The following is a 13,043-nucleotide window of genomic DNA, read 5'->3' on the forward strand; positions in this document are numbered from 1 at the left end:
TTATAGGCGTGAAGTCATTCAGGCTTTTTTTATTTCCACACCGCCCACCTCACACCGGCGTGAGACCACCGAGGGGACGGAGAATATTTTATATTGTTTTGTTTTTCTGGATGTTTTTGGATAAGTTTCAGGTCTCCAATTACATTTTTTAATTTTGCAGATTGATGCGCTCTCTGCCACCGATGGCTCCGGGAAGGATTAGTAAACAACGACAAGGAGATGTGCTTTTTTTTTCGTGTCTACTGCAGTGAATGTCCATTAAGGAACGTCCAATAATAAAAAATTATACTGCATCAATATCCAATGCAAATGAGGAGGAATGGGGTGACAACCAATGAGGAGGAATGAGGTGACAACCAATGAGGAGGAATGGGGTGACAACCAATGAGGAGGAATGGGGTAACAACCAATCTGGGCTCTTTTTTTGCTGCCCCATTCAGATTGTTGACCCATTATAAAGGTAAGAAAATGAAGAGGGCAAGGCTGTGGCTGATGCAGCCTATCCATGTATTACATGGGCAGACAATGGCCACTGTAGCATCGGCGTCTCTGCCTCCTGCCGGGCAGAGACGCCGTTCCCCTCACCGCCGCGGTTCTGGCCCAGCGTCCTCCTGCTCCCCTGCTGCTGTGACGCGCACCTTCCCAGGCGCTGTGCTTAGGGCGCGCGCGCTCCCTCCCTCTTAAAGAGGCCGCGCACGCCGTCCTATAGAGTCCCCGGCCAATGGCCAGAGGACTTCTCCTATATTAGGCACCTCCTCCAAAATGGAGGTGCCTGTGCATGGTTGTTGTTCCGTGTGCTAACACTTGCTTCAGCCCTCAGGTCCTGCTGCCTGTCAGTCCAGCCCGCCAGTCTGTCTAACAGTCCAGCCCGTCAGTTTGTCTACAGTTCAGCCCGCCAGTCTGTCTAACAGTTCTGCCCGCCAGCCTGCCTAGCTGGAGCACCTGCCAGTTACCTGCCGTGCCCGCCAGCCTGTCTACCTGGAGCACCTGCCAGTTGCCTGCCGTGCCCGCCAGCTTGCCTACCCGGAGCACCTGTCTGGCTATCTGCCGTACCAGCCTGCTTATCTACCCGGACCACCCGTCAGCCTTCCTGCCGTGCTCATCCGCTGTACCGCTCAGCTCCTGTCATCTGACTCGTAGGAGAGCCGGGGTCCAAAGCTGGGTGCTACAGCACCACTGGGTTGAGGTGCCGCCGGAGCGGCGGCAAGAGATGGACACAGAAGGGGTGGAGAGCGTGTCCAGGTGGGAGTTGACAGTCCGCAGATAGGACAGGATAGTTTCCTGTTGGGATCTCTGACGTGAGACCTCCTGGTACAGGTCAGAGAGCGAAGGAGCCTGGGGGCCACTGGGTTCCATGGCCTGTGCAAACTGTTACGGGTCCGGGTGGTGGAACCTCTGTGCTGCGGTGCAAGGAGGGACCAGAGGGGCGTAACTAAGTGCCTACTCGGAGCGACCCAGGTCACACGGCGGCTCAGTCGACTCCGTGAACCAGGGAGGGACCGTACAGGTGGACCAGGTGCCACTTTGGGACCGACCTTGTGTGAGAGCAGGTGACTCCCACAAGTCAGATGACAGGAGCTGACCGGTACTGCAGATGAGCACGGCAGGAAGGCTGACGGGTGGTCCAGGTAGATAAGCAGGCTGGTACGGCAGATAGCCAGACTGGTGCTCCGGATAGGCAAGCTGGCGGGCACGACAGGTTACTTGGCAGGTGCTCCGGGTAGGCAAGCTGGCGGGCATGACAGGTAACTGGTAGTTGCTCCAGGTGGACATGCTGGCGGGGATGGCAGGTAACTGGCAGGTGCTCCGGGAAGACAGGCTGGTGAGCACGACAGGTTACAGGCCGGTGCTCCGGGTAGGCAAGCTGGCGGGCACGACAGGTAACTGGTAGGTGCTCCAGGTAGACATGCTGGCGGGCACGGCAGGTAACTGGCAGGTGCTCCGGGAAGACAGGCTGGCGAGCACGACAGGTTACAGGCAAGTGCTCCAGGTAGGCTGGCTGGCGGGCACGGCAGGTTACTGGCAGGTGCTCCGGGTTGGCAGGCACGGCAGGTAACTGGCAGGTGCTCCAAGTAGGCAAGCTGGCGGGCACGACAGGTTACAGGCAGGTGCTCCAGGTAGGCAGGCTGGCGGGCACGACAGGTTACAGGCAGGTGCTCCAGGTAGGCAGGCTGGCGGGCACGACAGGTTACAGGCAGGTGCTCCAGGTAGGCAGGCTGGCGGGCACGGCAGGTAACTGGCAGGTGCTTCCAGGTAAGCAGGCTGGCGGACACGGCAGGTAACTGGCAGGTGCTCCAGGTAGGCAGGTTGGCGGGCAGAACTGTTAGACAGACTGGCAGGCTGAACTGTAAACAGTCTGGCGGGCTGGACTGTTAGACAGACTGGCGGGCTGGACTGACAGGCAGCGGGACCTGAGGGCTGAAGCAAGTGTTAGCACACGGAATAACAACCTTGCACAGGCACCTCCATTTTGGAGGAGGTGCCTAATATAGGAGATGTCCTCCAGCCATTGGCCGGGGACTCTATAGGATGGCGCGCGCGGCCCCTTTAAGAGGAAGGGAGCGTGCGCGCCCTAAGCACAGTGCCCGGGAAGCTGCACGCAGTGCGCACCACAGCAGCTGGGGAGTAGGAAGACGTCGGACCAGGACCGCGGCAGTGAGGGGAATGGCATCTCTGCCTGGCAGGAGGCTGAGACGCCGATGCTACAGCCACCATGTAGTGTATGTTGGTGTTGGCCACTACTTCCCCTAAAATTATTGATGCTTACCAAACTAATTTGCAACTTTAGTAGTTGCTGCATTCGGGAATCTGCAAAAACTGTAGCAGCCATATTGCTTTAATCCAACTGTCCAAGAGGTAGATACAACTACGGTAACTGTTGTAGGTGGGATGCCAGTGCTCCGGGCCAGGCTGGTCTCTTACCCACTGAACCTGTGATCCGTTAGCACTCTGTGAATAGCTTTCACCAGTCCATTATTGAACCCCATTGTCCCCCAAGTACATATACTCCCTGACAGAAGTTATGTCGCTTATCCATGTCATGTAAATAAAAGCTTATAACCTGACGTTAAATTCATCCATTGGTTTTATAAATTACTCTTTTGAAAGCTGAAACCCTCCCAAATTTGGTTTAGGTTAAGAAAATAAATTGGCATCAATGCTGAAATATTGATCATTTAATGAACACAGAATAGTCAGATTTTGGCAAGACAAAAGTTTTGTCGCCCACAGAAAGTAATGTGATATTCAAACAAATAATTATCTTAAAATACAAATATATGTGGCATAACATTGGTGAATGAAGTTGTGGTGCTATTAGAGTCATATTTAATATTTTGTGACTTCCATGAGCATGAAGGACTGCATCCATGCGGATCAACAATGATTGATACAATTTATTAATGAAGTCATCAGGAATAGCAGAGAATGCCGTCTTACATGCCTCCCAGAGTTCATCTAGATTCTTTGGTTTTGTCTTCCAAGCTTCCTCTTTCATCCTACCCCAAACCTGCTCAATGATGTTCATGTCTGGTGACTGGGCCGGCCAGTCCTTGAGCACCTTGATCTTTTTTGCCTGGAGGAGCTTTGTTGTAGAGATGGATGTATGAGATGGAGCACCATCCTGCTGCAGAATTGACCCCTTTTATGATCTGGAATGTAAGAAGTAGCTAATACTTTTTGATATTTTAGACTATTGCTATTGCCTTCCATCTTGCAAATGTTTCGCACACCCCATACTGAATGTAATCCCAGACCATGATCTTTCCACCACCAAATGTAACTCTTTTCTGGGTGTATTTTGGATCCATACGGGCTCCAGTAGGTCTCCTGCAGTATTTGTGGCGGCTGTGGTGTAATTCTACTGAAGATTCATCAGAGAAATCCACCTTCTGCCACTTTTCCAGCGTCCATCTGTTTAGCAGGCTGTGGGACTTTGCAAATGCCACACAGTTTTTTATTTGCCTTTTGTTTAGTGCTGGCTTCTGGGCACTGATTCGACCATGGAGGCCATTTCGAGACAGAATCCTACAAACCGTTCTAGTTGACACAGGGACTTGAGGTGACCAGGCCTGTTGGAGCTCTGCTGCAGTGGAAGAGGGGCTTGCTTTGGATTTTCTAACAAACAAACCTTCCTCCTGAGCAGTTGTCTTGGGGTCTGCCGGACCTGGGCTTGTCAAACACATCTCCAGTCTCTTCATATCTTTTTTTAATTCTTTGTACTTGACGCTGAGACACATTAAAGGTGCCAGCCACCTCTGCAGTGGATCTGGTCTTCAGCCTCTTGATAATCAAGGCTTTGGTCGCAGGGTGGATGTTTGGCTTGTTGTCGGAGCTCAAGTTGCAGTTCAAGTGAAGGTCTGGGGTGCTGGGTTTCTTTTTATACACACCCACTAATTAACTGATCATATACTGAGCACTGGTAAGGATGTAAGCTAGGATTGGGTGCATTATATGACCAGGTGACAAAACTTTTGTCTTGCCAAAATCTGACCATTCTGTGTTCATGAAATGATCAATATTTCAGCATTGATGCCAATTTATTTTCTTAACCTAAAGCAAATTTGGGAGGGTTACAGCGTTCAAAAGAGTAATTTATAAAACCAATGGATGAATTTAATGTCAGGTTATAAGCTTTCATTTACATAACATGGATAAGGGACATAACTTCTGTCAGGGAGTGTATATTGTCATTTTAAGAAAAGACTGATGTAAATATAATTTGCGCTTTAACCCTCTAGTTTTTTTCTGTTCTTTTGCTGAAATACGACAACATTTTAAAAGCAAAAACCTATCCATTGTTATGCTATGCTGGGTTTATATTTTATTTATTTTATCTACAGTTTTTATATATAATTATTTTAATTCAACCAATTTTAAACCTTGCCTTAATTGGAACCCTAAATATAAAAAAATATAAATTTTTTTGATATTTGTAGTACATTCGCACTGACCGAGCACTCCTCCCATCAGGGCGTTTTTAATTAGCGCTGGATACTATCTGCCCTTTAAATTGTTAGCTTTCAGCCCGGGAGAGGCACATTAGATTGGGGTCCCAACAAAGAGCTACGCCTTGGCTGTTGGGCTCTGATGAATTGGCTAATTTGTGCGCTAAGTACTTTCATTTTAATGTATTTTCTATAGTAGCGTCATGCGCTTTGCAGAGGGACCCAGCAAGACTGCCACCAAACCAGCAAAGGTGCAGCCACAGACGCACATGGCACAAGCTGCCCAGCTAGACGAGCCCTTGAGGGCTGGAAATATTCTTCACCCAGCTCCCAATAAAAGGAAGGGGGACTTTGGCAGAGCCCTTCCCAGGCCCACTGTTGCTGGACAGCTGGCATCTGGTGACCCAGCTGGTGCCTAATCGAGTACCTCTGCAAGAACCCCAGGGAGTGAAACCAGAAGATAACGTGAGAAAACCCCTGAAAAGATAGCAAGTCCTAATGCTAGCACCACTCACCATCAAGTACATAGGGTACTGCAAACTGCAATAAACAGCAAAAGACTGAGCAGGGAGTAGGGTTAAATAATGATAAGGTGTCGATTACCTCCCAATTATCCCCAGACAGCCACTCCCTGCTAGCTTCAGCAGCACACTGGACATAATTCCACCACTGCTCAGTACCAGACACAACAGCGTCCTGCTTTCTCACACATCCCACACCAGAACATGAAGCTCTACAAGACTGTTTCCCTGCACGCATAGTAGCTCCGCCTCCAGGGTCACTACAATGGCGGCGCTTGCGACCGGAGTAGCGTAGAACTGGACCTCCTCCATTCCCAGGTGGGAGCACAGAACCACGATTCATAACTAGTAATTATGCAGTTTCAATTCAATATATATTCAATGTTTGCATATTATAGCATTTCAGAGTGCAGCCGAATGTTTCCTAATTAAAACCCTAATTTGAACCCTAAACCTATCTCTAGCCTGAACCCTAAACATAGCATTAACCCTAAACCTAGCTCTAACTCGAACCCTAAACCTTTCCCTAAACTTAGCCCTAACCTGACCCCTAAACATAGCCCTACCTCGAACCCTAAACCTTGTCCTAAACTTAACACTAAATTTAGCCCTAACCTGAACCCTAAACCTTGCCCTAACCTTAGCCATAAACTTAGCCCTAACCTGAACCCTATACCTAGCTCTAACTCGTACCCTAAACCTTGCCCTAACCTTAACCCTAAGCTTAGCCCAAACCTGAAACCTAAACATAGCCCTAACTCGAAACCTAAACCTTGTCCTAACCTTAACACTAAATTTAGCCCTAACCTGAACCCTAAACCTTGCCCTAAACCGAACCCTAAACCTAGCCCTACCCTGAACCCTTAAACTTGCCCTAACCCAAACCCTATCCCTAACCCTAACATGAATTTAAAGCTAGCTCTAACCTTAACCCTAAACTTAACCCTAACCTGAACCCTAAACCTAGCCCTAACTCTAACCCTAATTGTAGTATTATTCATAGCACTAAACCTAAGGCTTTAGGGTTGGAAAAAGTGTAAAGACGCAAAAGCAGCTTAGTAATGAATGAAGACCTTATTGAATACTATGTAGCGCAGCACACTTCATTCATGAGCGGCTCATCTCCTCCTCTCAGTCGCTGACCGTGCAGAGTTCATCAGCCGGCAACACTTCATCTCCACTGCTGCGCTCTGCGCAGGCGTCACTGCACGGGCATTCACTGTGATGCTCTAAGAAGAAGCTGTGCTTTCCTTTGCTACTCATTTAACAGTGGGGGTCCGACCTCCACACTTTGGCACCCATGACAAATGCTCCTGTGGCCCCTCTCACTCTACGCCACTGACTACTAGTAAATATAAAATAGGGCATTAATTATATTTACAGGATTTTCTGTTTTGTTTTTTTTTAGAAGGAAACCCTAAGAGGGCTGCTTAAGTAAGACAACCCCTTTAAAAGGGCATTGGTATGGTAGAAAGCGATGACATATTGGTACGACATGCTGTCTTTTTATGATCGGTGGGGATCTGAATTCTGGGACCTCCAAAGGAAGGGGATGCAGCCATATGCCATTGTGCGCCCGGCCGCCTATTATACAGGGAAGCGCCGCGGGGCTTCATTCAAGTGATTGGTGCCAACTCCATTCTCCTTTATTCCGGCTGTCCCAGAGCACAATCCTTTTAGGGAATCTAAACCATTGCTGCGTCTCCTTCATCTATAGGATCGGTGCGAATCCCAGAGGTCAGACCCCCAACAAGTGTAGCGATAGACCATCACTTTACAAAATGTGAAGGCGCCTTTAAAATGCCCTTTAAATGCTAATCACATCCATCCTCATTGATACAAATTATAAAGTGAAGTTACACAGAAGCCATGAATACCTATTATGTGGACATGATGTGACTTTGTCTCCGGTAAGGTTACGTTCCTGACTTACCCCTCCCTATATGCTGCTTTAATATGTAGCAGATGAAATATATAGCAGCGCTGGGTCTAATTACCGTAATTACGCTGCGTACCGCCATCCAGGTGAGCGGCTCATCAAGGTCTCCTGTAATACGTCGCTCTGGGGAATGCTAATTAGCTTAGGTGGCTGTGAACGCGCGCAGGACGCGAGGGTAGACGACAGGGACTGTCTTGGGACTCCGGCTCAGACAGAGAAATTGCATTATCTCCGCCTAGCAATTTCCTGGGAACATCGTCTGCATACATTGTAGTAGCAGCGAACATGTAACGAGAGACATAACTAGCTACACAACTAGTGCCAGCAGAATTATTCTTTTTTTTTTTTTTTATTAAATCCAGATTGGAAAAAAAAAAGCTAAAAAGTCCGGTCAGGATGTAATAAATCCTACAATATCCATCCTCGGGGATCATTCAGACGTCTGATTTCTGTGCTTTCTATCCATGATTTCCACGAATAGAACACGTACACGTTTCAAACACGCAGCCCGGGGCGGAATGCAGCCCCTGAGGCTCCATTGTGCGTCCCTCAGGCCCCGGATACAATCGCGTCCAGGGAGTCAGGGGCCGCCGACATCAGCGCTTTTATTCCACTGAATGTGTGTCCGAGAACGCACATTCAATTGAAGTGTACTGCGATGCAGAGACCAGCTCTCTGCACCGCAATACCACTACCAGCCACTGGCCAATCATAGGTCAGCGACCCGGAGTGGCCACACATAACGTCACGCGCCACAGCTGTGGAGGAGGAATAGGACGCTGTTCGCAGTGGGAGCGAGGTCAGGTGAGAACAAGTTGTTTTTTTTTACAAGATAGATACTATGATGGGGACGTTACTGCAAGATGGGGACCAGTATGGGGACGTTGCTTCAAGTTGGGCACCAGAATAGGGACATTGTTACTAGATGGGGACGTTGCTACAAGATGTGCACCAGGATGGGGAACATTACTACAAGATGGGGACCAGGATAGGGACATTGCTACAAGATGGGGACGTTGCTACAAGATGGGACCAGGATGGAGACGTTGCTACAAGATGGGGACCAGGATGGGGACGTTGCTACAAGATGTGGATCAGGATACGGACGTTACTACAAGATGGGGACCAGGATGGGGACGTTGCTACAAGATGTGGATCAGGATAGGGACGTTACTACAAGATGGGGACCAGGATAGGGACATTGCTACAAGATGGGGACGAGGATGAGCACATTACTACAAGATGGGGACCAGGATAGGGACATTGCTACAAGATGGGGACGTTGCTACAAGATGGGACCAGGATGGGGACGTTGCTACAAGATGGGGACCAGGATGGGGACTTTGCTACAAGATGTGGATCAGGATAGGGACGTTACTACAAGATGGGGACCAGGATAGGGACATTGCTACAAGATGGGGATGTTGCTACAAGATGGGGACCAGGATGGGGAACACTGCTACAAGATGGGGATCAGGATAGCGACATTACTACAAGATGGGGACCAGGATGGGGACGTTGCTACAAGATGTGGACCAGGATAGGGACGCTACTACAAGATGGGGACCAGGATAGGGACGTTGCTACAAGATGAGGACTTTGCTACAAGATGGGGACCAGGATGGGGACGTTGCTACAAGATGGGGACGTTGCTACAAGATGGGGACCAGGATGGGGATGTTGCTACAAGATGGGGACCAGGATAGTTACGTTGCTACAAGATGAGGACTTTGCTACAAGATGGGGACCAGGATGGGGACGTTGCTACAAGATGAGGACTTTGCTACAAGATGGGGACCAGGATGGGGACGTTGCTACAAGATGGGGACCAGGATAGGGACGTTGCTACAAGATGGGGACGTTGCTACAAGATGGGGACCAGGATGGGGATGTTGCTACAAGATGGGGACCAGGATAGTTACGTTGCTACAAGATGAGGACTTTGCTACAAGATGGGGACCAGGATGGGGACGTTCTACAAGATGGGGACCAGGATAGGGACGTTGCTACAAGATGGGGACGTTGCTACAAGATGGGGACCAGGATGGGGATGTTGCTAAAAAATAATGGATAGCGCTCAGATGACATCCGTGTTTCACCCAAGTGATGTCTGTTTTTACCATTTAACGGGTAGAAGTTTGGGAAAAAATATATATTTTTTTGCATATGAAAAAAAACGGATGTCGCACTGATGGTAAAAATGGGAACATACGGAACAAAAATAAATGAAAATTGGAACAAAACAGTTCATCAGCTCACCGTATAATCAAAGCACTTTGCCTTGTAGGGGATATCACCCCTTTAAATATCTCACCTATAATGTTCTAATCGCTGCCTCTGTTCTGCAGAAACTGAAGTTTAATCAGATATGCTAATTATGAGCTTGGTGCACCCTGGGTGTGGCCAAGAGACTCAGTGCACTATTCTGCTCTCTGGTTTCGCCTGTCCCCCTGCCTTCCTCACTGGTGTTTGACTGGCTTGTCTAGAGTAAGCGCTGAGGGTGCAGTGCGTTTGATGTGAGGATTCACAAGTCTGCAGTCACATAGAGTTACACAGAATAAATGCAGATTTGTGGACTTAGACCAGACAATCCCTTTAAGAGAAATGTATGAGAAGCAGATGAGAATCGCTTTGGTAAGAAGCATACTTACAGTCACGAGACAACTGCTTGAACCGCCTAGTAAAGGTGAATCTGAACATTACGCTCTGTCAGTATTCAGCACTGCTGACTAAACATTTGCAACTGGGTGGAGAATTCTTTTAATGTTATAACCACATAAAGAAAAGCTTAAAGGGCTTGTCCACATTTATCATGATTGTCACTCTATGTGACTGCAGACTTGTGAATCTTCCTTGCATGTGCAGAGCTGTGAGGATTCTCCGGTGCCGAGGTTAAGCGGTCATATGCGTAATGCACACATCAGAGGCATCAGGCCTCGTCCAATACAAGGTTATGGAGTGAGGCTGCGCAGTCTACCCAGTATATGGCGGGAAGCATGCGGGAGCGTGCACACTGCATACTTATAGTGACATGGCCGCCTGCTCCCGGCACCAGAGAATCCGCACACATTGTGCTGCCCAAGATCTGAGGATTCACAAGTCTAGTGCTATACAGTGACTGCAGACTGGGTGATAAATATGGACAACCCCTTTAAGAATTCTTGTTCATAATTATATTTCAGTATACAAGCAGCATTGTTTCACTGTCTTCACCCCCATCACATGCAGCATCAAAAAATATTGGTGATCTTTTTAGGGGCTGATATGATATGACTTCTATAAGGGCTATGATATGACTTCTATAAGGGCTATATGATATGACTTCTATAAGGGCTATATGATATGACTTCTATAAGGGCTATGATATGATTCCTGTAAGGGCTATATGATATGACTTTTATAAGGGCTATATGATATGACTTTTATTAGGGCTATATGATATGACTTCTATAAGGGCTATATGATATGACTTCTATAAGGGCTACGATATGCCTTCTAAAAGGGCTATATGATATGACTTCTATAAGGGCTATATGATATGACTTCTATAAGGGCTATATGATATGACTTCTATAAGGGCTACGATATGACTTCTACAAGGGCTATATGACATGACTTCTATAAGGGCTACAATATGACTTCTATAAGGTCTATATGATATGATTTCTATAAGGGCTATATGATATTACTTCTATAAGGGCTATGATATGATTTCTATAAGGGCTATATGATATGACTTCTATAAGGGCTATGATATGACTTCTATAAGGGCTATATGATATGACTGCTATAAGGGCTATATGATATGACTTCTATAAGGGCTACAATATGACTTCTATAATAGCTATATGATATGACTTTTATAAGGGCTATATGATATGACTTCTATAAGGGCTTCGATATGACTTCTATAAGGGCTATGATATGACTTCTATAAGAGCTATATGATATGACTTCTATAAGGGCTACAATATGACTTCTATAAGGGCTATATGATATGACTTCTATAAGGGCTACAATATGACTTCTGTAAGGGCTATATGATATGACTTTTATAAGTGCTATATGATATGACTTCTATAAGGGCTATATGATATGACTTCTATAAGGGCTACGATATGACTTCTATAAGGGCTATATGATATGATTTCTATAAGGGCTATATGATATGACTTCTATAAGGGCTTCGATATGACTTCTATAAGGCCTATATGGTATGACTTCTATAAGGGCTATGATATGACTTCTATAAGGGCTATATGATATGACTGCTATAAGGGCTATATGATATGACTTCTATAAGGGCTACAATATGACTTCTATAATAGCTATATGATATGACTTTTATAAGGGCTATATGATATGACTGCTATAAGGGCTATATGATATGACTTCTATAAGGGCTACGATATGACTTCTATAATAGCTATATGATATGACTTTTATAAGGGCTATATGATATGACTTCTATAAGGGCTATATGATATGACTTCTATAAGGGCTTTGATATGACTTCTATAAGGGCTATGATATGACTTCTATAAGGGCTTTGATATGACTTCTATAAGGGCTATATGACATGACTTCTATAAGGGCTACGGTATGACTTCTATAAGGGCTATATGATATGACTTCTATAAGGGCTTCGATATGACTTCTATAAGGGCTATGATATGACTTCTATAAGAGCTATATGATATGACTTCTATAAGGGCTACAATATGACTTCTATAAGGGCTATATGATATGACTTCTATAAGGGCTGCGATATGACTTCTGTAAGGGCTATATGATATGACTTTTATAAGGGCTATATGATATGACTTCTATAAGGGCTATATGATATGACTTCTATAAGGGCTACAATATGACTTCTATAATAGCTATATGATATTACTTCTATAAGGGCTATATGATATGACTTCTATAAGGGCTACAATATGACTTCTATAAGGGCTATATGATATGACTTCTGTAAGGGCTATGATATGACTTCTATAAGGGCTATATGATATGACTTCTGTAAGGGCTATATGATATGACTTCTAGAAGGGCTTCAATATGACTTCTATAAGGGCTATGATATGACTTCTAGAAGGGCTTTGATATGAATTCTATAAGGGCTATATGATATGACTTCTATAAGGGCTACAATATGACTTCTGTAAGGGCTATATGATATGACTTTTATAAGGGCTATATGATATGACTTCTATAAGGGCTATATGATATGACTTATATAAGGGCTATGATATGACTTCTATAAGGGCTACGATATGACTTCTGTAAGGGCTATATGATATGACTTCTATAAGGGCTACGATATGACTTCTATAAGGGCTACGATATGTCTTCTATAAGGCTATATGATATGACTTCTATAAGGGCTATATGATATGACTTCTGTAAGCGCTATATGATATGACTTCTATAAGGGCTATGATATGACTTCTATAAGGGCTATGTGATATGACTTCTATAAGGGCTATATGATATGACTTCTATAAGGGCTATATGATATGACTTCTATAAGGGCTACGATATGACTTCTGTAATAGCTATATGATATGACTTCTATAAGGGCTATATGATATGACTTCTATAAGGGCTACAATATGACTTCTGTAAGGGCTATAT

General features: G+C 45.8%; 1 protein-coding gene across 2 annotated transcripts in view; it reads left to right on the forward strand.

Annotated features, from left to right (window-relative positions):
* ST6GALNAC3 (ST6 N-acetylgalactosaminide alpha-2,6-sialyltransferase 3) overlaps positions 1-13,043 on the forward strand; it is a 466,380-nt gene that overhangs the window by 181,705 nt on the left and 271,632 nt on the right. The window contains exon 4 of one of the 2 annotated variants that reach the window (XM_073643925.1): positions 161-394. The exons of the other annotated variant lie outside the window; for it this stretch is intronic. Within the exon in view, the coding sequence (XP_073500026.1) occupies positions 161-251 (91 nt within the window). The 3' untranslated portion in view covers positions 252-394. Of the gene's footprint in view, positions 1-160; positions 395-13,043 lie in introns of those variants that run through there. 2 annotated transcript variants of the gene reach the window in all.

Source organism: Phyllobates terribilis, unplaced genomic scaffold (genome assembly GCF_046119375.1).
Source record: "Phyllobates terribilis strain yellow unplaced genomic scaffold, ASM4611937v1 Scaffold_8__6_contigs__length_399053987, whole genome shotgun sequence".
Lineage (NCBI taxonomy): Eukaryota > Metazoa > Chordata > Amphibia > Anura > Dendrobatidae > Phyllobates > Phyllobates terribilis.